Source organism: Corvus hawaiiensis, chromosome 3 (genome assembly GCF_020740725.1).
Source record: "Corvus hawaiiensis isolate bCorHaw1 chromosome 3, bCorHaw1.pri.cur, whole genome shotgun sequence".
NCBI lineage: Eukaryota > Metazoa > Chordata > Aves > Passeriformes > Corvidae > Corvus > Corvus hawaiiensis.
Genome location: NC_063215.1, coordinates 75,300,360 through 75,328,191, shown reverse-complemented (window position 1 = coordinate 75,328,191; position 27,832 = coordinate 75,300,360). Strand labels below are relative to the sequence as shown.

The following is a 27,832-nucleotide window of genomic DNA, read 5'->3' as shown; positions in this document are numbered from 1 at the left end:
GGTTAATACAAATTACTTCTTGGAAGTCATTAACATCATTAGCCTATGTGCCACGCATGCACTGTTGTTCCGGTTTGGCTGCCACCCCAAGACAACTGTGTACCCTGGTGGTCACACTGAGGAAGGCTCCTCTTCTTCCTCGGGGGTCCTTCTGATGAAGGTTAGTAGTCTTCGTCACCATGCACTTTTCACCTTTCCAGAGCGCGCGCAGTTCTTCCTTGGCTGATTCAGCGGTTTCTGCGCTCGTTTCAAACAGGTTCTGTTCCTCTTATCTTGACAAGGTGCATCGTGTTTCTCTTACCTTGACACGGCTAAGGCACATCTTGTTTCTAAGGCTTGTGATTAACATTTGCTGACTCTTAACAGTTAACTCGTGCTTACATGAGTTAACTATTGATCAACCCCTCTCCAGTGGGCATTCCCACCTGAACCTAAACATATATGAACCCATTGAACTCTTTGTTTCGTGGACTTCCCCCACCCCCATGGATCAACACTGCAACCATCACGTTGACCAACAAACATCTGGAATTGCAACAATGTTGTGATCTTGTTGCTGGAGCTGTGTGTGGTGATATCTTTCCTCTCCACTATGTACTCATATACTTTCTTTCTTTTCCCTGTATATTTTCCTAAGTGATATCTTTATACTTTCATATTGTTCTATTTCTATAGACAATAACCAAAACAGCTACATACCTCTTTTCCATTGCAACCAAACTGTTCTAAAATAAGATAAATAATCTGATATATATAGATATATCAAAAAAATGGTCATTCAGTGTCCTTTCACTCTAATCAAAAGTTCTGTTAACAAGAACCTCAGTTACTTTGCCTCTGGGGCAGGTTGTAAGACAGCCATCAATCAATACATTTGATTGAAAAACATATGGGACATCAAAAGTTAGGAAGACAATTTATTACATATTATTTTCAACATATAACTTCATTCTTGTACATTTCAAGTTGTACAACAAAAATAAGAAAAACATTTTCCTCTACTTTTATTCTAGAGTAGAAAGTTTAGAACTTTGCTTGCTTTCCATATAATGGATAACTATGATAAATTCTCCATCTTTTGGTGAAACAAGTTTATCGAGGCAGAATATACACTGATTTGTTGCTCAAGATACATTAGGAAGCACTTCATTGCTCTTTATTTGGTAAAACAAAGAAGAGTTGTCTCTCTTTCTTTTAGGGACATTGTTTATCTTCAATCACATGCTTTCAAAAATATCTAGGATGGTTCCATTGTGGCCTGATCCTTGGCAGTTAGAACCAGCTCTGCAAGGGCTGAAAAGCTTTTTATGCTGCTTGTTTCCAGTCCCATCTTTTGTACCTAAAAAGATACAGAAAACCCATTAATTTTCTTTAAAACATCAAAAATCACTAATTATTCCACTTCAAACATGTAGTGAAGCCTATGTTTTATCCTGCATTTGACGTGCAGTAAAAAACCCAACTGCATATACTGCAAACTAAAAAAAATTTGCATCCAACTTTGCTCAGTTAAGTCTCTTCAGTTACCGTAGTGTCTTGCAGAGAAATATTTCACCATCTTGTAGGCAACTTGTAACTAAAGCCAGCTGGAAGTTTTCCAGCGAAACAGTCAGAAAGAGAAACTTGGCTGTAGTTGGTTTAAATGCATTGATAGCAACTAATTTTTTTTTTTTTTCAAACTCCAAATGAGGTTTCTGGGCAATACTTTAAAGATCAATATGAATACATCCATGAACAGCCAACAGCACAACAGTGAAACCATTTCAACAGGCTGCAAGAGCCTATGGTTCTAGCCTTGAACTTCCTGGAAGACAAAAATGACTCTACAACTACAGAGGTTGCAGCAAGTATTTTCTTAGCCAGGAAATCTATTGCTCTGACAACAAGAAAAATATGGCCATGAAAAAACTAAGAGTGCAGTGAAGCAGAAAAATCTGGATCTAACTAAAACCATAATGAAGTGACTCTGAAAAGGTGTTTGCTGCTGGAACTCTTTGTAGTAGTCACATGTACCAAAACATCTCCTAAATGATTATGAATAATCTGTCCCAGTTCAGCTTAAATTCACACTGCAGTGATGGAAAAGAAAAACAAAAGCTCAACCCCAGGCAAAAACTGACAAATAATAGTTTTTGTTATTAAGATTTCCAGAGTTCCACCTAAATCTTCTTTGTGATTAGTCTCGTATCTGAGAAAAGCATCTGCTCACACACAAGGAAACTTAATCTACCTGTTATAATGCATCAACAGTGTCTGCTCATAAACAAGATTGATGACAGCTCCTTGGCAACTAATATTATGGACTCTTAGTTGAAACTTTGTTTATATCTAGATACAATTTTCAGAAATAAAGGAGTACAAAACAGTATGCTTATACATTTTAATGTAGCTACTGCATACATTTTCTTCTTTTATGTTTTCCTATTTAAAATTTCATATTTGGCACTGAAAAGCACTTACAGCACAACAAATCAGGCTGACATCCTCACAGCTCTTGGGAACAGACCCTGACCATGCAGAAAGTCAAGGCTGGAAACACCCCAACCGAAGGCACACAAAAGCAGGGCCATAAAGAAGTTTCTATCAGACCTAATTCAGGTCCCTGCTCTCTGGTCTGTAAACACAGTGTTTCTTCTTAGTGCTTCCAAGCACTAAGCAGTACTTGAATTTTGAGTAGTAAGAAATACAAGCTTTGCATTTGTATAAGAAAGGACAGGAAAGCATGCTAAAGTGGTATCTACAGTCACCAAGGTCTCAAATAATCTCCTTTATATAAAGGTGAAAACACAAAGCAAAAACACAAACCCCAAACCCACACCAACAAAGCTTTCAAGACCAAAATCAAGGTTCCCTTTCCTCTTCCACCTCCCTTCCAAAACCATTAATAATAAAAAAACTCGTTTCTCATAACTTACTTGTTCACCAAAATACTCAACGTCTAGGGCCAGCTGCAGTCGGATTTTGTTATCATCACTCATGCCCCCATTTGTACCAACAGGATTTGAAGTTGTGGTTCTTCTGGCTTGCTTCAACCTTTTTAGACTCTCTTCCATTTTCTTAACAGAACTGAGCACATCAGATACAGTTTCATAATACCTAAATTAAGGAAGGTTAATGAGAAAGAAAAAATTCCACTTTACAGAACAGCCTACTTTATACACAGAAGTACATCACTGGCCCTGCTGACCAGTGCCAGAAGGAATGGCTTTCCTTGCAAAGAAGCTACTTATTATCATTATCAATTCATCAGTATTTCCATTATTAGTTCCAGAGGTAATCTGAAGATTACTATTCAGTCTTGAAGACTCCTCATCACATCATTTTTGACTTGTTCAAGATGTTTGTACTCAATAGTGACCAAGGAATGCAACTGCTCAATTTTAAACAGTCAAAATCAGCCCCTCTACAATCAATAGAATACCGAGTAAAACTGCTTTTACAAACAGGACAAGAATAACAGCCTGACAGACCAAAACTCACATATTCTTAGGAATTCTTAGGAAACAGAGCAACAGTGGGAAATTAAAAGATCCTAAGAGGAGTTACCAGATTGAGCTATTCTGTAATTTGCTATAAAATCTCTAACTTTCGAAGAGCCCCTCTATGAAAACTATGACTGTAAGAATTAAAAAAGTTAAAGAATCTTCCTGATGATTACTTTTAAACAAGGAGGCAACAGAAAGCAGACAAGCTCTTTTAAAGAATAATCAGATAGGGATAGCTAAAAAAAAAGTGCTTGCCAGTGCCATGGAAACTTGTTTCACGATACCATTCCATGAAAAGCAAAAGTATTCCAATGAAAGTCAGTCGTGTTCTCTTTTCATATCTTGGTATTTCCTTGTCCCACTCACTTGTGATTAATTCCTACTTCTGCTGTACTCCCAAGTCCTTCTGCCGTTTAAGCAAATTTAGCCTCCAGTGACTCTTAACTAGTGTATGCTCTTTTCTCTTTTTTCATTTGGATGCAAGAATGTATTGTCACTGCAGGAAATTAATTACTTGCATCCATATTCTCAAGTTTCTTTGACTTGTCTCTTGTCAGTGAGGATAGATATTTTAAAACAAACTAATACACATAGTAGCAACAAACCAGGAAAACAGAATTCAAAAGAAAATTCCTTAAGAAATGAACTTGTCAGTCTTACAGGTGTTTAAGCACTGCCACTGTGTTTAACCTAGAATTTAATTCAGTTTTGGTAATGTTAACATGGAAAGTGAAGAACTGCTTTTTGGGGGGGGGGAAAAGCTCTGGTTGGGTCCAAGGAACTATGTAACAGCTACTTTGCGTGGTGTCACCAGATTCACTGAAGCTTTAAAAGCAAGACTAACCAGACAGAGACGTAGAGAGACAGACAAGAATTCATTCTAAGGTATTTTAGCTCTTGTGACTTGAGATTCCAGGAATCTCTGCAGTTCTTCAGCAATGTTACTTAACAAATGCTGTGGGTTAACAATAAGCTTCTTTTTATGCACTAATAAATGGTTAAGAGACACCAAGCTTGAAAAAAAGAGGTTTTGTGCAAAATGAAAGTGACCAGTCCAGTCTAGACCAACCTAAGCATAGCCCTGTCCAAAATACTTAAGAAAAATTTTAAGAACAGTTAGTGAATGTGTGAAATTGTCTTACAATTTTAAGTCTATTCTGAATAACAACAAAAAAAGCGCACATTAATAAATACCTGAGAGGTAGGTACCAGAAATGGAAGACTAGGGAGGCACAAGGAAGCAAAGAGCAAGAAAGAACTTGTCTTCTGACTATGGTTTAAAACCTCAGTAGTATTATGTGGCTAAATCTCAAAAAAAAACCAATCCATGCTCAGAAGCAGTCAACGGACAATATAATATGCTAAGAACTATTAGGAAAACCATATAAGGACAGACAGAAATCACACATTATACTTCAACCTGCATGGATTCTTCTGTCATCTCTGACTAGAAAGGTCAAAAAAAAAACCCCAACAAAGCAAAACTATAAAGATGGGAAAAGGAAAAAAAGCCATCGAAATAGGCTATGGTGACTCTTTAGTTAATAGGCAAGGCTAGACATATAAAAAAATTACAGCTAGCACAGAGCAAATTGTCCACAACGCAAGAAGTAGGGGGTATCCTGTAAAATTTTGTGGCAGAACTTTCAAACAAAAGCAAGTCTTGCTGTCTCATGTTACATGCTTTACTGGCAGAGCTCACAGAATGCAACATCCCTGCTCAGTAGGAATTTAAAATACAGCCGTAAGAATGTAAAATACAGCTAGACAAATGGAAACAAAATCCATTAAGGAACTTAATGCATATGACTATTCATGTTCAAAAGCCCTCAAGATGCTAACTAGGAAACAGAAGATCTACTAAAGAAAGTGTTGCTTTATGACTGCCTTATTAAAACTGTGAACAATTAGCTCTTTAACAGTTTAAAAAGTCCAACGTTGTTTTTTTTTTTTAACCACTAAAAAGTTGGATAATCATTACATACATTAAAAACCTCAAAGGACAGTAGAACTCAAGTGTCTTGAGAATTCAACCAATGTTCATTGAAAATAACATGAGGTTAAGGTCTTACATCAATTCAATTCTGAAACAGAACGTAAATCTTTAGTTCACTGTTGCATTCCCAGAGCTAACCAGTTTTTCCAATGCCCTATCCACCACGTCATGGTTTCCACAGCTCTGAGCAGGAGCCAGGTCTTTGGATTCCCTGCCCAGCTTTTCATCTGCTGAATACGCAACACCAGAGTAAATTCAAGGAAATATATCCCACCTAAAGAGTGCTATATTTTGGCTTTCTTACAATTGTGTTAATTCACAGTGTTTTGGTTTTTTCCTGTGCCTGTTCAATGGACACTGGGGTTTTTAACTACAGCAAACAACGTTCTGTATGGTTCTCTTACTTTTGTGTGCTTTCCGAGAGAGCACCTTCCAGCCACTGATGAATCATGGGCTGCTTCAAGGTATCTCTGTAGTCATTCTGCAGTCGGTGGAAGGGCTTAAGAGCACTGTCAACATAAGGTGAAGCTTTAGTTGGCACCTCCTGGTAGATGACAGGGAAACAAGTCAGGGAAGAAAGAACCAGTCATTTACTTACTAGAAGTATTAACCCAATTCTAGCACATATGCAAAATGCTAAGGCTGTACCTAAGCAAAGAGATACATAAACCATTTAGGACAAGTCAGTGAAGCGATCATTATACATAGGAAAGGCATCACCACCAAAGTATTCAGTAGTGTTCTACAGCATGATATAATATAGAACAAGGTTCAAAATGACCAAAGCTTTTTCAGAGATGCATGTGCCAGCCATTCCTATTACTAGGGTATGATCCTAAATGCTCTTTCTGCTCATGCCAATTCCAGAGAAAGCTGAGCAGACTCAGTGCCCAAAACAGACTATTACACCTTGGTTAAAATACCTACAGCTTTGTACTGTACTTCACTAAATTGAAGACACTGCCATGGGCTCAGTCAAGCAGATACGGACAGGCCTGAAGAACTCATAACAATCTCAGCACAGGCCTTTCTGAGATTTGTCATTTGCAAGCAGCACTGACCTTGTTGGTTCTCCTGTATAATCTTGGAACTTCCAGTGCACTCTTCAGGTATGCAAAGGAGGACTCAGTGAGATCCTGGATAATTCTGTTATTCAATGTTGGCACACAGGCTGATAGAGAAGTCTTTGAATCTTCCAAGGCTCCTATTAAAGTAAAAATGCTGAAATTTAAACTGAGCTACCCTGCCCAATCACACACAAGTTATGTGAATCCCCTCATCCTCCCAATCTCACTCACTGTCTGGTGTCAAGTACAGGATATGCTTACCAAATAAATACACACCAGCCATTTATAAAACACTGCCAGTAACGCCAACCACTCCTCAGGCAGAAACACAGATAGAGGGAAGCAAAGACAAGAGGAATAAAGTAACATCCTCCAGGTTCAGAGTTTTTCCAGTATTACCAATGAAGCAAGGGCTTGAATCAAAAGGCTCTGGCCTTCCAAAGAAACAGTGAAACTCTCTCTAAATTCCCTATGGAATGACTGGAATATGTTCAACTCAAAGTCGTGATTGGCAATAGACCATCTACTGAGCAGGGGATGCGCACAAGCTCCTACATCTCTGACAGACTTGGACATCTACCAGTAGTTCTGATTTAGAGATTTAAGTGGAATTCATGATGCAGAACTTCTGGCTATGCTTGCAGACAGGGACTAGTTCACTCATGCTACATGCCTAGATTTAATTATTAAATTAAAAACAAACTCCATATTTCACATAAAGAATCATCAGATGAAAGAAACCAAACAAACGAACCAAAGAAAGCAACCCAAAAACCAAACCAACCCAAAACAAAACCAAACCAAAAACCTAGAAAAAAAAAAAGGAGGCTAAAATACTGAATCACTTCTACCCTCTGAAGTTAAGGTATTTAACTATGATACTTTGATAACCCTCTGCCTCACATGATTCATCAGGCCTGAGAGAGAACAGTCATTTCAGAAAAATATTTTAGTTTCAACTGGATAATGGAAACCCTCTTCTTATGTCTTCTTCCCCAATTCTTTCAAAAGTGGGAGGTTAAAGATATGATATGAATCTCCTAGGATAATGTCCCCACTTTCTGGAGAAAAATCCTAAAAGCACTTTAGAATCACTCAATTTTAATCATCGAACATTTTCCAGACTCAACGTGTCTGTTCAAGATTGGTTCTATTTAACAATTTAAACAGAAGGCAAGTTTCATTAAGTATTTTCATCCTAAATAATGGAACTGTAAAAGTTGATTTCATTTGTTTGGCAGAGGGAATTTGGGAGAAAGGGAAGGAGCCTCTCAGCTTTACCTGCAATGCAAGATATATTCTTGAAGCCAATCATTTCAAGCTTTGGTTTAATCATGTCTAAGATGTCAGGAATCTGGAAAAAACAACCCAAGACCAAGACAGATATAGTCACGTTATAAACATTTTAATTACTTTTCCTACATCCTGCACGTTTGAAGTGCATCACAAGACACCTTCAGTTTCCATGGTTTTACTGCATTTCTGGTAAATCAGTACTAGAAGTTTACAATATGCACAGGAATTTAAGCCTACACACTAAATCCTCTACCTTACTATTGTACTCACAGGAAATAATTTAGAACTAACAAAATCCACTTGCAATTTACAACTTCACAAATCACAGAAATTTCAGCCTTACTGAAAATAAATACACAGGAATCATCCCTACTGGAAGAAAATTAACACCATACATCTCTCCTTAAGATTCTGGATCATTAATCAAGTATAATCATAATCATAAAACCTTTTCCAACCTCCAAGACTAAAACCAGCAAACATTTAAAAGAGAAGATAGTATTAAAGCTGAATGTTGCACCACACTCCAAGCTGCAACAGAGACTTTACTAGAAAAGGTAAGATCAGCAGAGTGACACTTCACACCAAAAAACTGCAGAAACATATTATTTTAGGGGTTAAGTCCAGCAGCTACCAATAAAAAAAAGTTAAATACCTGAAGTGGTTTCCCCGTAATCTGCCATTTCAAATAAGCACAGAGTAGGACCCGTATTTCAGGTATCAGACACCCCAAGTTTTAGCATTTAAGATTACAAAAAAATTATGGTACGTTATTTTAAACAATCTAATCCCCTTACAAGATGCCAAAAACATAAATGAAGACTCTTTCTAAGTAAAGTCAAAAGCACAAACCCGATCCTGGAGTTTGTCCAGATCTGCAGCAACATATATCAGCTGAGTACTAGATATAGAAGACAATGGCAGACTTTCTGGAGAAGATCCATTCCCTTGGTCCTCACTGGGGTTGAGACTTAAAGAAGATTCCTTTCTACCAACTGGCACAGGTTTTTTGCTTTCCTTTGTATTCTCACTGGAAATGGGCCTTGCAGAAACCTGAAACATCAAATTGAAACGTGAACTATAGCAATAGTGAAGGCAGTTAAAGTTGGACAAACTGAAACAGTATACAAAGGATTTCTATGCTCTTAGCATTAAGAATGCCACACTTTCAAGGGATATTACCATTCCTAAATTAAATAGATTTTAATATATTTAAAATAAATGTTAAAAAAAATTTGAGTGCACTACGAAGTTGGACGATTTGGAACAAATATGTCACTAAGGTTAGTAGAGGGCAGTCTGGTCTGGCTGTCAAACAACTCCTTTCTCCACCTCCTCAAGCTCTCTGCTGTCAGGCAAGCGCTTCCCTTGACTACTTTTAACTCTGGTACTTATCAGTACTTTTCACGAGATAATTTAGCTGAGAGAACTAAGTCACTGAGTCGCAAAAGAAATTATAAATGGAGATCTTACTGCTGTCTTCAACTACTGAAGGGGCATGTACAGAGAAGATGGAATCACATTTTTCCTTGAGGTACAGTGACAGAGTAAGAGGCAATGGCTATGTACTGTAGCAAGAGAAATTCAAATAGGAGGAAGAAGCAATCAGTCATTGGACCAGGGTTCCCTGGAAAGACTTCAACCACCATCTTTGGATATACTCAAAATTCAACTGCAAGAGCCTCTGAACAACCTCATCTAAGCTGGTCCTGTTTTGAGCAGGAATTGGGACCAGATTACTTCCAGGAATCTCTTCAAATTCCAATTATTCTATTGTGCTGTCTCTCCATGGCACAAGAAACAGAGGCTCACTTGTATGGCTGGGAGCAGGCAGCACAAGAGCAAAGCACAATTTCTCTGCTCAGAAGCAGTGATCATTGATGCTGAGTCAGCTGCCCAGGTAGCTTTGGTAAAACCGAAGTTTTACATTCTCAGTACTAAACAACTGATCCAAGTTATATTATTCCTTCTTATTTGAAGGGTTATTTTTCACCTGGCTCTGTTTCACAACCTCATTCACTCTATCAACAACACAAACAGAAGAGAACTAAGATTTTGGCTTCTTGTTTCAGTGGTAGAGGCAGCATTAAGCAGTATGAAGTACAGCTTTGACAACCACCAGACAGTAGCACTGCAACAGTATTAGTATTTGTGACTAATCACGTATTTTGCAGTGATACTTTTTGTAAACCAAACTCATGAACTGGTTGAAGGTTAAAAACCATTAATTTCCCAAAAAACTCTTAAAAAGAGGTCATACACTTTGCTTCAAAAAGTCTCTTTTTGATGGACATGCCCCATCATCAAGCCCATAAGCAGGCTGCTCTCACCTCACCGATGAACACAGAGTAGCGTGCCAAGATCTGCAGGCTGAGTTTCCACAGGCGGTGCGCTAAAAGCGGTAAAAACATCTGATCTGACCAGCACTTCAGAAGACTCGTCCAGACCATGTGAGTGGCCAAGAGACAGAATGAGCTCCCAGCTAGAAATGATGAGGCAACAAAGGTCAAGTTCCTAAGCACATTTTTAAAAGATGCAACATCAGTGTAACTGCATTGCCGGAGATTAAAAAAAACAAAGTGTTCCAAAAAGATAGAAATGTATTAAGCATTGCCTGAAACAAACTCTTAAAATACTATCTTCTCAGTGCTTTAGATTTCACATTCCACTAAGTCTTGCTGTAGCTGTGCAGGCAAAAGCAAGAAATGAGAATTTGCCTGCAATAAAGACAGAAACAGCTTGGCCAAATAATCCACCTCAGGAAATAACATTTCCAAAATAATTTTGGCAGTCTTTTGAAGTTACATTAAATATGCCTGCCAGCCATAACATAATACTCCCTTAGCACTAAACTATTGCTCCTCTCCCAGTTATATGAGATATTTGCTATAAATATTTGTTTTAAACACTGTACAAATATCTATATTTAAACACAGTACTTTTAAAGCAGTTCACACAGTCACGTTTTAGAGAATACAATTAGAAAGACAAGGAATGTGTCTGCAAGTTTCAGGCCTATGCCTTGAAGTGGTAAGATTTATGTATTTTGTCTCCATTAGGATTTTTTTCTCCTTGTTTTCTTCAGAGAGCACATGTGTATACACACATACAGACATTTATGTGGCTCTTAGCTACGTTGTTCATAAGTACTCACCCTGTCAGCTGAAGTTAGTTCTTCTAATACAATTACAATATGCTTCTGATGCATATACCAGGTTATACCCTTCCACTCTTATTCTCATTCTTCCTGTGCATACCTCCTCATCTCCTCATAAATCAATGTATGTTTTTGGAGCAGACACCAACACTATGAATGACAGCAAGCCTAACTGCTGCCAACAGACAGCCTCTAGCATTTTCACCTCCACATAGTGCTACAACAATTAAGAAAAATATGCTCCAATAACACAGCACAGCCTTTTCGTTGACACTTAGAGGATGTCAAATGCTAACTTAACTCCTTCTTGCACTGAGGGGATGGTTCTGTCAGTATGTTAATGACTGCTGCTAAAGAGGGGGTTTTTAGTAAGCAAAGTGATCACTGAACAGAACTCTCACACTGCCATCTCTATAGTCATGTTTTATACTGTTTGATCAAGTTAATGAGAAATCAGAAAGCTCATGTGAACCACGGGATGCATGTTACTGAATACTCAAGAGACAGAGTAATCACTGCTACTTATACAACTGATTCCTTTACAATAAATATTTTTTGCAATAAAAGTTTACCTGGTGCTTCCTCTAGTGTATCTGAAAGTGCTTCTTCTAAGGTCCCTGCGATTTCTCTGAATCTGAGAGAAAGAAAAATTTTGAATATTACAATTCAAAAGTTGCTTAAATTGATGCCTAAACATTTTTCAGTGTTTACTTTAGTATTATTTCAATGTGCTATCAATGGATACACACAGATTTTAAATCTGGGGTTATTTTTGCCCAACTTATATTGGAATATAAACCACACCAGCATTCAAACACTTGAAAGAGAACCTTTGACATTCTACAGACACATACAAAGCTTATGCTTTGGGAAATTATATAAATCATGGTTGCAAACATTACCAAAATGATAGCTCACAGAGTGACAAGTCCTCAGCTTCAAGGAGTGAAGTTTTTTGTTTTGCTACTGTTTTTAAACTAAAAGCAAACAAATTGACACATACTTGCTTTAACCTTCAGATATGTCATGTGATACAGGAGCTCTAGCTTTCAACATGTTTGTTAATGAGCAGTAGCGTAAGATTTTGCAAACAATTCTGTACCTAATAAAAATCAATAGTTCCTCACAGGACACCTGGTTTTTAAAAATTCCCCCATTTAAAAATACCCCTTTTCTAAAAATTCACCATTCAAAGCAAAAAAAAAGAAAAAAAAAAAAAAAGAAACAAACCAAAATCACACCTCCAAAATTTTTTCAGGTGTAACAGCAAGAGTTATTAAAACCTCTAATACTTTCTATACTTCCATCATTTTAAGCTCCCCTATAGGAAGTTATATTGTCATTGGTTTCCTCTTTTTTGCTTTTATGTACATCACAGAAACTCAGTAAATCTTTCTATCAACTTACTAATTACAAACCTGTAGGGCTTCTCTTACAGTCTCCTGTCATTTCCAGATCAGAACAGGGGCCCACCCAGCTTTTCTTGTTCAAACTCCTAATGGACTAAGATGAATGTTTGGCAACTAAACATGTTTGTGAAACAGCTTCAAAACCTCCTTTCTGCCTATGCACTGCTTCCATCAACAGAGCAGTGTCTTTAAGTCTTAGGGTGAACAGGATTAGAGAACAGAGTAAGATTTTTAACAGTGACAATTTTTGCTGAATACTTCTTACTTAAGAAATAATTTCCCCAGTGTGGGGTTCGTTACAGTTCCACAATCAGTTGTACTGACATAACTGAAAGAATGAAACACGGGAAGGAGTTACTGGGGCTTTTTGTGCCAGCACTGCTACAGAAGAAATGCCTGAACAACCATCTGTTCCTCAAAGGATCATTTCTAAAGGTTTTAGTACTGGCTGATTTTTCTGGGTAATTTCTGTAATTGAAAAAAAAAAAAAGAAACCCAACAATCTTAACTATAAATGCCATAGTGTGAGACTACAGTTCAATAAAAATCTTGTATGACTTAAAGGATATTAACACACACCAAGAAAAAGCTTTCCTGATATATATAATTAGCATGTTGCATTATTTTCACAGTTATGCCCTAAAGACTTCATGGACACTTCCAAAGTTAGCAGATTATTCCAATATAAAGTAATAATATGGTTAAAGGTGAATAAGCTGCTCTTATCCAACCATTTCTCAAAATAGTACACTATTTAGACTTACAGTAATCTTGGATTAAAGGAAAATGGTTTTTTAAAAGTGTTTTAATCAATCAGAGCTCAGAATACCTAATGGGAAACATTTTTGAAGAGAAATAATATGCTGAAGCTCCATTTCAATTTTATGAGCAAGATTATCAAAGTTTGATCAATTGATCTCCTACTAGAAAAGTTGCACTTGAAACTAAAGGGGCAGACACAGAGACCTATTAATGACACATATCTGTTAAAAGGATCATAATGGCTGCAGTTCCACAGACACTTCTAGTCTGTGTACCACAATAGAATAGAATATTCCTCACCCCTTCCCTTGGGCCAGCATGAATATTTGTACAGTTTAGTGGTTTGGGGCAATTGGCTGGAGCTGAACATCAGACTTTTTTTTTGTACTGAGTAACGATCCTTATCAGTTCACTACACAACTGCAGGAACAGATGTGCAAGCAAAAAACCAAACCAGGGTATCAGATGCTGTGACTGCTGTTTTACAAAACACCATGGACCACCAAAACACTAAGATCCAGCTCCGAGCCCCATGATCTTGTCACTTAATATTAACTCTACCACTCATAAGATTTCTGCATGGAATTCTTCAGCACAAGGGTAGATTCACCCTGGATTAAAGAAACTGTATAAATGTGACTATGGCAGTGTTATTGCCAATTACAGAATTGTGCAATATAAAAGGTCACTAAAAAGTGAAAAGGTGATCCAGGTTTAAAATAACCATAAATTTTTCTTCCCCCTCTTTTGGAAATTCTACCTATTTTTTTTTATTTATTTATTTTTTAAGAGGATCTCAGAAGGCTTCACACCAAGAGAGATCACACACGGCACACTTGGGACACAGGAGACGTCATCAATGGTTCTGCTCCTTGCCTGGAGGGTTGCTCTCCAGCCCTACAATGACATGTAGACTAAACTTTCTAAAAATACAGCTTTACATTCTATTTTGCTCATTAAAATTCTAACATTGCTAGAATTAAAATAGGACTTTCTTAGGTCTCTCTGTTCTCTTCTAGCTGTAAGGTCTATAAAAGGTAATACTACAGGTACATCAGACCTGCTGGTAAAGTAAGCTAGAAGTTATTCCTTAGCTCCTCAGGAATAGGGAATAGTGGGACAATCTTTGGGAAGGCAATGTTACAAGACCCAGCACTTTAAAGAGTACAGCCTGTGAGACAAAAAGAATATCAGAAATATGGCTAGATCTGAAAAAGCTGCAAGTTCTCAAGGGCTTTAATTCTATATGTCTACAAAAAAGATTTCTTCCCTCATAGTAAGTATTCCTCCGAATTTGCACAAGTAGCATTCAATATACAGCTTAGTTTCAGGGACACTGGTGAAAAAGAATTTGAAACAAGAATTGAAGACTTACTTAGATCTGTTCCTGAAAATCTTACGAGTAGCTTATCAAATCTGGTGTAACAACACAATACATACTGAAGAGTAGCTATGTGTTTTTTGCTAAATTGTTGAAAGATATATAAAACAGTTACTTGACTTAGTAATTCAATTCTTAGTTTGATTTCTACTATGATTTGTTGACAAGTGAAACTTTGAACAACAAGGAGATGTGACCTTAAGCCAGATCATCTTGCTGTGACTAACCTCTACTTTTGAAAGACTGAACAAAAAAATGTACGCCAACCTTATTTGAAAATATACAGGCAAATTCCATTTATTGTTAAAGCTGTGGTAAGAGGGATGAGCTCTTAACCGTTTCACGCTGGCCTGGGAGCCGCACTGTCGTTCAAATTTCCGTACGAAATCCATACTTGTGGTGTACTTCTGCAGGAAGAGAAGGAGCATTTTGATCACACACAGGCTCCCAGCAAACAAGGAAGGTCTCCACCCATTCAGCAGAACTCTTGTCTCACGCTACAACTAAGCTCGAGGTTCAGGATGGGCTGACGCTGCCCCTTATCACCGAATCATACAAGGCTAAAATCCTGGACTCAGTGAAACCAAAACCAAATTAACTCGTAGGTGTTACTCTATGGTAACAAAAGCTAGTCCAGGACACTTCTAAAAAGCTAAAACTCTCCAAGCAGAACTGATCAGAGATTCATGAGTATTTCTGAGCTCAGTCACTGGGGTGGTGCTGCACAGTACTAACAGAGTCAGGTGCAGGAGGTAAAGGTATACATACAACAAACACAAATAATCAGGAATGAAACTCAGAAGTACACATAACCAACCACACACGAGAATGGAAGCACAATATTTTTGTCTGTTACACAAGACCCATATTATAAGAATTTATAGATATTTTTCCCTAAAAATGTTTTGCAAATATCAAATATTTGCAAAAGAACTTCAAACAATTTCAGACAAACTAACTTCATCCAGTGTATACTTCTAATAAAATGTTTATGAATATTATGAGTATTAAATTGGATGCAAGCAAAAAAACCCAAAACATTAATCCCCAAACACACTGTGGATTTGGTCTCAACAGTATGAGAACACTTAAAATAATGAAATAATAAATTAAATCATGCACAAAGCAGAAAGCCAAACACTTGATGAAAACCAGAACAGTACCAAAAAATGTTATTTCATACAAAATAGACCTTGTTAACAGACCACAAAACTTATGTAAATAAATTTAAAAACAAAATAGAACTGCAGTTAAAATTACTTCTATGGAATGAAAACTAGTTCTGTTTCTGTGCAAGTTTCTTCTACTAAAAAAAAAAAATAGGAAACAGCCATAAAACCTATTATATATTCTCATAAACCCTCCTCTCCTGAATTAATGAAATAAGCCTGACTGAATCTCTCAGTGCTTCTGACTTCACTGCAGGGTTAGGGTTCAATCCACAATCCAGAGCACTATGGGAGTGATGTGATTCTGCCTCTTGTGAAGCAGTAAAACATCAGGAGAAGCTCCTGCGTTGCTGCTTAGAGGGTCTGCTCTCAAAAATTCCTGTGAACAAAGGACATGAACTGCTACGGAGACGCTTTTGTATTGTGTATCTCAGTAAGTTCATAACTTTCTTTTAAAGGTACAATTACAGAATATCTTTTTTGTGACATGGCAGTTTCAGTGTCAAGACAGTATTCTGAAAAATGCACACAAAAGCTTTTAAGTAAGTTCTTTTCTCCTAACCTGGTTGTATATATAACACAATGGACCCATAAAAGGTATGGGAGTTAGACCCGGATTGAATGACAGATTAGTTCTCTTTCAGGCCTCCTTTCTTAGATAATAAACCCAGCACTGTAAAAACGTCAACAAATTGTTAATGCTCTGCTACCCTAAGTGTAAGTCAGAGACATAAACCAAACACTCTGTAAAGACCTATTGCTTTCAGAACAGAAAGGACCTCAAGAGTCATTTATCTCAGTACTGGTAACATTATATCCAGGAGAGGGAACTAACTACAAGATTCCTATTTCAGCTTCTAGGATTGGATTGTTGACTCCACAGTTACTTAAGAGAAGTAAAATTGGGAACAAAAATGGAGCAATTTTCAAACAGAGAAATCTAAATTTAACCTCAAATGAATGTTTAGTGATAAAAGGAGTATTCTTTTCAAATACCCATAAACCTACACACCTGACTCAAATAAGGGCACATCAACCTGAAATAATTTTAAAAAACCACCTTGCAAAAACAAACACTTACTTTAACACACTTAACATTGTCAGTCTGATTTTTAATGGATTTAAAACAAATGTTTCAATCCCTCTCTCTCCTCTACACCTAAAAACCTCTTAACAGATAATACTGCATATTCAAACTTTTCAGCTTTAAACCTATACATAGATACATATGGAAATAAACATGGAGAAAAATACTTTTCTGCATTTATCAACCTAGAAAACAGATATGAAAGATTGCCGTCTAAAATCCGTGTAGCATTGCTTGGCTCATCATCAGAGCAAAACCAATTTTAAAGGTCTTTCCCCCCACTCTTATTCAGAACTATTAGTCTTTAGATAGGTATAATAGCATTTTCACACTTGGCATTTCAACCTTGTACTGATTTTTAAGCAAAATATTTTAATGATTTCAATGACTCTGAGTCGCTTAAGTAGTCAAAAGCAGTCTGGAAAGTATTTTGGATTTACTATGTGATTTACCTGAAAGTCATGGGCGGGTGTTGGGTTTTTATGGGGTTTTTTTTGATTGTTGGGTGCTTTTAAAATAAACACAATGCCTTCGTTGGCCAGTATCAGTGTAACGTAAGACCGCCTTTTAAGCAAACCCAGCTTTTCTGAAGACAAAATACATTCCTGTGTACACCATGCAGCAGAGTACAGCAAAAGCCCAACAAGGCTCACAAACTGCAGGAGTATCCAGGGCATAACATGAAAGCTTGAATAGTGACTTGAAACTTTATGGTAAACTTAAAATTCTCACGGGGGGGGGGGAACACACTACGGTGTCATTTGCATGGCACTACCACAGCTTTCTTCAACATCAGCTTTCTTCAACATCCATGTAATTTGTTTCTTCTTCAGAGACAGCACTGCAAACACTCACAGTCATGCCTACCTACCTGCCTTCAATTATTCAATCTATCTGTACGAAAGTGTTCTTAAATTCCAAGGAAAAAAATCTAAGTGTTTAGTAAAAGCAGTTTTGCAGGAACACATGAAGAATCACATGCCTTATAAACCTCCACCAGCAAGCCAGCATTTCCTTAAGTCATTTGTCCTGATATGTCTAAGATGCCTTACTTCAGACTATTTATCACTGCCTCCCATCTCTTATCTTGAAAATAAAATGTTTCACACTAATCACAAGTCAAATTTCCAGGAATAAAAAAAATCCAATTTTTCAGTAATCATGGTTAAACACAAGCAGACGAGACGTGAGGAAAAGCAGAAAGCTCATACTTTCTACTTTTGACATACTGTAAAGTACTGCCAGAGCCAATCTTCATACTAGGCCAAGAAATCTATTTCACAATTAGTAAAAGATGATATTTTAGAGACAGAGCAGCACTGCCAATGAAGAAAATGCAAGAGTGACAAGTACTTTAAATTCATTATTTAATGTATACTTGCTTCATAATTATTTAATGTAAGTTTACATTATTTAATGTAAGCTTGTGATACCAGAGAAATACTACTTCTGTATTCTAAACCCGATGGTGCTGCCTCCAAGTACTTTCAGGTTTTAGGTAACTTGGGTTTATAATCACAACATAATTTGCAGTACTGTAAGAAAGCAAAAGCTAAAACAAGCAAGTGAAACAAAGAAATTTTTTAATCTTCCCATAGTAAAAAACAAGTTGCAACCCAGGTGTTTAATTCACATGACAGCTCTTGCTATACAGAAGTTCTAAACTTGAGTGAACACTGGAGTCATCCACTCCCACCTTCAATTATGTTGCAATTCTACTCCCAAAATGAACATTAATCCATCTGACTAAATGGCATTCAATAACTTCTGCATGAGCTTTCCTAACAAACTTGAGGGGAGAATTAATTCCTATGAAAATTGAACCAAGTGGTTTGAGATAACATCCTCTTCCAAGCCATGCAACAACATGAATTTAGACAAAAACAGCAGAGGGAAAAAAGCTAGAGAACATGACTCACCCAATTCTCATGTGTGTCATGGAAATTAAAAATGGAAAGAACGAAAATTAATTACCTCATGGAACACGTCTGGGTTTCCAGGGTTAAACAGTGATGGTAACTGCTCTTCCAAACCGCGTACTATTTCTGGCCACACTGAATTCACTAAGAAATCATACCCAGGAACAATATCTGCTTTTTCACTGAAAAAAATTTGCAATTATTCCATAGTTATAGTTTACCACCAGGCTTCTATTTGGAGGCAGGAATAACTAAAAAATACATGCACTGCATTAGACAAAATGCAATGAAATTTTTTTACATATTTATGCTGATTCCCTTAAACTGTTTTTCCTTTGAAGACTCCTTATCTGATTCCACAGTCTCAGCAAATCCAAGGTATTTTTTGTAACTCTCAAAGTGTTTAAAAACTTTTGCAAGTGTGTACTGGAAAATTAGTACATTTCAGCTGAGAACGCCTATTATTATTGGTATAATTCAAGTTTTAATAGCTCCAAACTTCTAAGACCTACCAAGTAGGAATAATGTGACTAATGCAATGAAAATAAGAACTTTTTCCTAATTGCTCCAAATTGTATTTATACACGATACTGTGTTTGAAACAAAGGATTAAAAGCTACCTCGATTATGAAAACTTATAGATTGAGAGCAGAAGAGATAAAAGCATTCAATTCCAATTTAGTACACCCCAGTACAAAGTAGAAACATTCCATTATTAAGAAGAACAATTAAAACTTGCTGAGGGATTAAAAGAATTGAAATGTTAGTAAAACTTAGGAGTCATAAAAAGCTCAGCAATGGATGACTAATTGGAAAAGTAATTCTGCAGTCCCTAGGGGCTACAGCCATAGTTCTGCTAATTACAGCAGCCTACTATATTAACCATCCTGAAAACAGATGAATAAATGGATACAATTCAGTAGACCTGAATTATTTAAGCTTGAAAACAGGCAATTTAATTGCATAAGGAATTAAGCACTTTTTGAGAAGACAGTGGAAGCACAAATCAATTAAAGCTGTAGTTTTGGTACATGCAATAATCAGTCAAACCTCTGAGTATCATCCCCACTTTTCTGATGTGCACTAACAACTCAGTAACTTCTGAACTTATATTTTAATAGCTTTTTTATGCTCTTCTCCCTGGATGAAGTGTTCAGTCATATTTAATGGGTTCACAAAACCAAGCTATCTGACACATCATATTATGAACAGGACTCACTTCTACTAATGAAATACAGGATTGTTGCCTCTGAAGGTCTGGGCCACAGCACCAGGAAAGTCTGTTCACTGTTTTGTTTTGAAAAACACAGGCATGAGATAGAAATCAAACCTGACTATGAATCTTCAGGAAAGGCCAGGTAAGTCATTAATGCATGAAAGCTAATAATGCAAAGCATTTCAAAGCATATGATACTTGTTATAACTTCAGTGCAGCTGAGAGAAAGCCCCAGATATTTACCTGGAAATTGCTCCCCCTGTTACTTCACGCAGGAGACGGCAATGATGAGGAACAAACTCCAACAGCCTATTGTACATAGCCTGGAGGCCATTAGGGTGGGATTGCACATACTGTTCCACAATCACCTGCCCGGAACAGCTCAGTGTTAAACGCCAGAAAAGTGAATATAAAATATGCTGTAATGAAAGACTCACTGTAACAATCAAATACTGGGATAGTCAGTATATTACTTTTTTTTATTATAGCTTCCAAGTATAACTTGCCAGCTTGAATTATTACTTCCTTTAACACAGCACTCTTAACTGCCAAGACTGGCCCCAAAAATGGGAAGGAGCTCCCTACTTTTAAATGTGAGCCATTGTGTCTGGCTCCCAACCCACTGCTGCACCACTGTCACCTGAAGCAGTCTGTCAAGTTAAACAGGCAACTGGCAAACGGTAATCAAACTCAGAATAAAGCAAAACTCCTTCTAAATGTAGAGGTGGTTGGTCCAATCCCAAATACAGGCAAGCCAAAGCAAAGAATCTTCTCTGACATTGCTAAGCCTTTAATGCAGCTAGCAAAGCAGTTTGTCTGGACAGTACCTCATACTCAGTGAAAAGGGATAATCTCTGCCATAAAGAGAAGGAAGACAGCAGGACAAGAACAATAGCTTGTTTCTTGGTATTCTCCCACATGTCTGAACACATTTGCCTCTTGCCACATAAACAAGTGGAATGGTGCAGAAGTGGTGAAGAAATAGACCCTGAGAAAACCGAGGGGAAAATGACATGCCCCACACTGTAGAAGTTGTTACAGCACTTAGCAGACACCCAATGAAAACCTGTCCTAAATGGGAGAGGTTTGTTTTTTTGATTCTCTAGCCCAAGAAAAATGTAGGTAATAAAAAGAATCCCAACTGGATATAACTGGAAATTGGTGACAGGCAGGCAAGAGAATTCCTCCATCCTTTTTTTCTTAAACAGCAACAACAAATTGACATTTTGTTGGGGCTCAGTTCTCCTGTTCTCTCCACAAAGATATTTTGAAGCTGCTAGCAAAAGCTGGAGGCTAACAGGAAAAACAAGCATGTTTGGAAAACAATTGGAATTTTTTTACGTTATCTCACCTCATCTACATAAGGTTTTACAAGCACTTGACCAACTAATGCCTCTGCATCTCGTGTTTTGTCAATTGTTGCGTAAGTGCGTAGACAGTGGCGTATTATGTCAACATTTGAAGTTTGAAGGCCTTCCAAGAGCAGCCCTTCCAGAGACTGCTGCAACATGGCTGTTATTCCAGCTATACGCTACCAGGAGAAAGAAAATACAGTCATAAAAAGCCAGAATCAAAGCCTTGTCATCATTGTTGAAGTAAATTCATCCAGAAGTACCTAAGTCAGCTTTCTATCCTCACTTGAAAAGTACAAAAGTTTTGGTAACTGCCAGTGTTGAATGAACATTAACAAAACTTAATGGGTTACTGATGCTATGTAAGACAGGATTTACTATAATAAGGCTAAAGGCAATTATTTTCTTCTATATGTTGTAAGTTATGTGGTAATTTATCTCAGGTCTGCTTTATCCTGAGGAAATACATCAATAATTGTTCCTTGTTCAACTGAACCAGTATGTGACAATAAACAAAAGATTTACAATAAGTGACCAAGGATAACAATTGTAGCATTTATCCCTCACTGTCAGAGACTAAAAAGACAGTGTGTACCCAGCACTACTTGTCAAATTACCACAAACCAATGACACTGAGTGACACCAGCAAAAACCAAAGCAGTTAGATTCCTTCTGGCTTTGGCCAAACAGCTGCTTCAGTCTACACATATATCCCCCTTTTGGCAAACCATTTTTCCTGCTCTCCCGCTACATCTTTTCTACTAGATCCAACTCATTGCTACACTTCCTGCAGATATACTCATGGCCCAAGATGGTCCCTTCTGTATTTGACGGGAGTTCAGCAACACACATTAAGGTAGTCAGTTGAACTATGAACATGGCCAGAAAAATTTCTTCTCTGCCTTTTTACATGCTGCATTGTATCCATCCATCCTAAAATGATTCACAGAATTCATACTGAACGCACAAGGTCAGGAACCCAGCTGCCAAGTAGTCATGAAAGCTACATTTTGAAAGCAACAGGTACAGGACAGCAGTCCTGGCAAACAGCATTAAGGAAGCTACATGACAGATGTTCTCCCACCACATACACTACTCTGCTGCTCACGCTCACTGCTGCTATTATCCAAGTTTCATAACTCAGTGGCCAGAACAGTCTTGTAAACTGTCCATGTAACAACATGATTCCATGGATGTCTGGAGCTGAAACAAGTTTATATTGCCAACAGGCAGAGGTACAAAGTGGAAAACTGGAACTATGAACTACCTTACTAGCTTGAAAGCCATTAAGAATGACACCTTCATGGTAATCATCTTAAAGCATTACCCCACCTCCATATTCACAACTTTCTTTAAGCACGAGTTTTCATTAATTCCCTCTCCCCGCTGAATGAAGAAAAAAATCCCACCAAAACATCAATTAATCTTTTACAGTAGGTAAAACAGTACACTAGGAGATTAGTAATGGCCAGCGTAATTTCATGAGAAGACAAACTTTAATATATTCAAGCCAGCCACTGTGTAGGCACATTCCATTTATATTCTGGTCTGTACACTGCAGCTAACAAAACCAACGTAAATCTCTACAGTAAGGCCTCAAAATCAATAAGCAGACGAACTGAAAGACACATTAGGATGACAAAAATGTCTGTCGTATTTCCTACTCTTATTCTCAGTAATTTATCCTAAAGAAGCTAGCAAACAGGGCAAAAATCCCCAGAAAAAGCAATAGTTCTAGTCAATTGATAAAAATGACCCCATGAAACCCATTTTTCTCCATAAATTAATTCAATAAAACTCTGTGGAAACAGGTATTTGTCTTCCAGTTATACTGGTTTTGCTTGACTGTGCAAGTCTTAAGTGTCACGCAATACTTACTGGTCTCACTTTATCCAAAAGGGGCATTCCTTTGCTTTGTACTGCATGAAATTGTAGTTGATTAAATTCTGTGGCAATTCTCTCTAAAACTTGTCCAGTTAGAAGCGGACTGGAAGAGATGATATAAAATGAGAATACCCAGTTAAGATCCCTTCAAACCAACTCAATTTCATCTGTAACAAGTAGACAGAGCTCTCCCTCAATTTCAAAATATTTTGAATTCTGATAGGTACTACTATAATTAGTGCAATCACACAATAATGATTTGGAGCACACTACATGATTAGTGAGTTTTGCAGCTCTAACATGAAGTGGGTGAAGCAGAAGCTGAGAGGAACATAAGCTCTTGCCTCAGCAGTATGAAGCACTTTTTTCTAGATGGCAGTTTTATTATCACATGAAAAGTCAGTCTTAAGAGAGCTCAGAAACTGCACAAGGTGACCTTCACCATCCGGATTTGTTTCTTACTTACCCCTTCTGTCATATAGTAAAACTAATGACAGTTATCTCTAGAGAAATAGTCCTGCTCTTCTCAAGTCCACACAATCCCAATAATGAGCCAAATTTTCAGCTGATCAAGTATGATCTTAATTGCAAACTTAATTCTGCAAAGTGCCTCACCCAACTGAAAACATCTGCTTTTGTCCCTCTAGGTATCAACCTACTTTTTGGTACACCTCCCCCCCACTACCATGTGATCCAGCACACTGAACTGAAGAGACAGTCTCACACTGTGTCTTCCCTCCAGCTTAAATTGTACTTGTGTCCCAGTAGAGCCTTTCCAGTGCATGACTGGTATATAAGTTCCAAAACTGGCTGAAAGACATCTTCCAATCCTCAGCAAAGGCAGAGGAAGAGGTCTGACTGGAATTTGTTGCAAACCTTCCTTGTACCTGAAGTACTGTTTGCATTGCATGCCTTCAGCTATTCTTTCAGCAGTCCTTTCACTTACACATAAGCAGGGAAAACAAGAAAAACTATTTTGTTTCACTTACAAATGATATTGGAATAAACTGCAAAGAATATTTCAGACATGACAGGATTAGTGACTATAAATAAAACAAAACAACCCCAAAAAACAACAAAAAACCCCTGCACACCAACTTCAAAAGCTTGCTTACTGAAAGCACCACGAGTCATGTGGAACTTTGGAGTCTGAGTTACACATTCTGTGAATGACTGGCTTGCAGAAGACTAAAACCAAGAAAATACTAAAATCACAGTCATTTATTCCATCAGAGTTACATTTCTAAAGATATATCCTCGTGCTTGTAAATTCACCTTCAACAACACCATGAAATTAAGTTAGTCCCATCAATTACAAACAAAACTGAACATTATGTATTTTTTACCTGTTTCCCTCTAATGAGGACAATTCTTTAGTGCCTTGGGAATGTAGAATCTTCTCAATTTTCTCAACCGACTGAATAACATGAATAAGTCTCAGGACACACATCTGTAATTAAAGAAAGATTTTTCATGTCTAACCCCAATCCCAATTGACATCACCTAAAGAACAGTATTTTGGATGGTTTCTTAGTTCTTTGGTTTTTTTCTGGTGTAAGTTTTCTCCCTTTATCTTAAGACTTGAGTCATGTCTCAGTTGAAGCGTTGCTCACATAAGTCCATAAAACCCCACAAAAAAATGTTTGTCACAGATGTAGGACAGCTGTTCCTATCCCTGATTTTTTTCAAAGTTAAGCACAAAGACAAATGTTAGTGTGTCTCCCACCCATAAAAATTAAACAGCTGTACTTCAATTCCATTCATAGTGAGTTTATATACTACTTTAGCCAGAAACAAGAATAACTATAACTTTAAAAAAAATCCAATCAAATCAACATATGTTTTGGGCAACTACAGTAAAACACAGATTTATGATCAACTAGACACTGTAAAATATAAAGCCTGTCAACCAAAATGTCAATATATTTTACAAGTACAAAATCCTGCACAGTGTGCATCTAGACAGGCTAAAACCTTCTAAATTTCATTTTCTCTGAGTTAATGGCAAAACCAAAGTCATCTTAGGGGTGATCTTTCAAAGGTATTAATTTATCTGTTGTACCTTTTTTCTTCTAATATCTTCTTGTTTAGTCATCCGGTCATCCACTGCTTGAATTCCTTCACTGACACATGACTTAAGACTCTGTGAGAGAAAAAGTCAGTATGTAAAGCTTGCTTCCATTTAAGGTTTGAAAAAAACCTAAAAAAATAATCTAAACTTAAAACAAGACACAGATTAATAATAATATGGGACTAATTAAAGCTACAGTACATCAGTTATACTCTAAGTGAAAAAGCCATAAATACAACCAAATAATTGAAAGTAGAACCTGCTCCTTAGGTATTGCCACTGCAAACACAATTATTTCCACCAGAAGTGTTCTTTTAGTACCTTAGAGAGACAAATGATCTTTGCCTAAAAACAGGCAATAAATCCATTATGCTTTTACGTCTTCCAACTGAAACGATAAATCAGTTTAAAATAGTATTTTTCATATAATAAGGATTTCTCTACGCTAACTGGACCCTGTTTTCTGTTTTAGACATGAAGGGTGCGATATTTTGAAGGTACATTTATGCAGCAAGCATCCCTCTGAACTGGCTGCTATGATGATCAAAATTTGCCTCTTCCTATAAATACCAAGTCAGTGAGGAAGAGCCAGAATAAGATCCACCTTCAAGAGGGTGATGTTTTATGGTTAAACCACAGAGTGAGCAAAGTAAGTCCATAACAGGACTGTGTTACATCTGAATTTTCTACTACCATCTTTAAGTTACTCAAATATTAAAACAGTGTCAAGACATCTCCATAGACTTTTCCTGCAAGAGTCTATTCACTTGTCAAGTTCACAAAATTCTTTATCTCTTGGTTGAAATGCACTATAGGAAACATAAATTTACTGCAACTACAACTGCTTGAAAACACAATGCTTCTCCTACTAGCAATCTAAGTCATCAATTTTCAAAGAGAAGTTTATTATAACAAATATTAACTTGAGTAGAAGACATTCCATACATCCTATGAAAGTGAGCTGAAGTTTACCAAGCTGTCTACAACGATTGTTTTGAACATACCATAACTTCTTCCTTTAACTGTCCCAAGGGTACTGAAAGCTGATTGAGAGCCTTGTCCATGCCAACCTAAAGAAATTACCACAAACACATTTATTACTTTTTTTATAAGTTCATATGTGAATTACTGAAAAAGCCTACCATTTTACAGATACTAAAAGAGAACTGAGAAAACACATCTTCCTTTATAATTTCCACTTTTAAATTCAGCGCAAAAACTTGTTATCTCAAATACAGGCATAAAGATATGAGACTGCTTTCACACAAAGACAAATGATAAACAGAATCTATGGGAATTTTTCCTCTGAAAAATATGCTAAGTCTCAGTCTTTGAACCTGTATAATTGGGATGACTACAATTTTCAGACACGAAGTTGGGGTTTTTTTAAAGATATTTTGACTATACAAAAAGTTTAAAGACTCCTAAAAGAATCCTTCAGAACAGTCTTAGTTGTATCATTGCTATTCTATTTTAATAACTTATTTCCTTCAATTTTAAAAGTGCTGACAGTTTGAAACAAAGTTTGCCCTGAGTCTAACTCCCTAACAAATCAGCTTTTCAAGACAAAATGCATACATCTAAAACATTTACTACAGGCCAAGAGCAATTCTGTACAGCAGCTAAGTTCTACAGGAATGGCGTCTCAGTGGAAGGGGTCACAGTTTAAGATGCCTTAAATTGTAAAATGCCAAAATAAAAATCCCGCTGAACCACATTAAGCCTGACCTACACAGTACAACTAGTAACACTTACTAGATTTGTTGAGAGATTAACAAAATCTGCATAATCCTTATTTATGAGTTCTACCATAGCAGTTTTAAGGAGTTTGTAATAGAGCTCCAGATCCTCTCTGAGCTCTTCCAGCTGCACACGTTTCCTGCAGTCTGACACAAAATGATCAACATCAAAATCTGCCTGGAAGAGGAAAGAGAGGAGTATGTAAGTAAACAGTTCACACAAGGAACACACCCAAAATAAAGTATTCCGTATGCCTGTGAGTTGACCAAACTAAACCTCTAGGCTTCTCAACGCAGTAGTTTCCAATGTTCCAAACTCTCGGTTTTTAGGCTCAAAAGCACAGCGAGTCGTGGGGCTAAGTACCTTAGTGACCAGCTCTCCTAAATACAGGAGAATTAAAAAACAAACAAACCACGAAACAGCAGCCAAAAGTCGAAATTCAGTACTGAGAACTACTCCAAGCTCTCCAAGCAGTGAGGCCTTTCGGTCCTGCCGGTCTCAGAGCCCAGCCCTGCCTGCACACGGCCGCATCCCGGATCCCCCTGTCAGTGACATCCTCGGCGCTTCTCGCCGCCCCCAGCCGGGAGAAGGGCCGTGGCGGGGCTGTAAAATCCCGACCCAGGCTCTGGGCCCCTCTCTCCCCGCAGGGAGCCCGCCTCCCACATCCTCAGGAGGCTCCTCGCCCCTCCACAACCCTCCAGCCTCGGCGGCCCCCGCGCACCTTCATGAACTCGTCCTTATCGAAGCAGAGGTTCTCGGGGCCCCGCGGCAGGCTCATCCTGGCCTCCATGCCGGGCCCCGCGCGCGGCGGCCGCACCGCCCCCTCGGCCAGCGCGGCACC

General features: G+C 37.6%; 1 protein-coding gene across 1 annotated transcript; it reads right to left on the bottom strand.

Moving 5' to 3' along the window:
* Positions 1–904: 904 nt before the first annotated feature.
* On the bottom strand, positions 905–27,832 carry COG2 (component of oligomeric golgi complex 2). The gene is made up of 18 exons (XM_048298433.1): positions 27,713–27,832; positions 27,007–27,168; positions 26,256–26,321; positions 25,243–25,323; positions 24,527–24,630; positions 23,175–23,283; positions 21,296–21,475; positions 20,188–20,312; positions 18,784–18,910; positions 14,821–14,960; positions 11,574–11,635; positions 10,175–10,326; positions 8,697–8,897; positions 7,830–7,902; positions 6,543–6,685; positions 5,886–6,025; positions 2,916–3,096; positions 905–1,339 (listed from the first exon to the last, which is right to left on the bottom strand). Exons 1-18 carry the CDS (start codon positions 27,779–27,781, stop codon positions 1,238–1,240), a joined length of 2,217 nt encoding a protein of 738 aa, XP_048154390.1. The 5' UTR covers positions 27,782–27,832; the 3' UTR covers positions 905–1,237.

Bases quoted from the DNA above. Each gene is read 5' to 3' on its own strand.
- COG2 (XM_048298433.1), bottom strand. From the start codon at position 27,781: ATGGAGGCCAGGATGAGCCTGCCGCGGGGCCCCGAGAACCTCTGCTTC. The intron at 26,322-27,006 runs GTAAGTGTTACT...TAATTTCTTTAG, and splicing joins TTAATCTCTCAACAAATCTA to GTTGGCATGGACAAGGCTCT. The intron at 10,327-11,573 runs GTAAACTTTTAT...CATCATTTCTAG, and splicing joins TACACTAGAGGAAGCACCAG to CTGGGAGCTCATTCTGTCTC.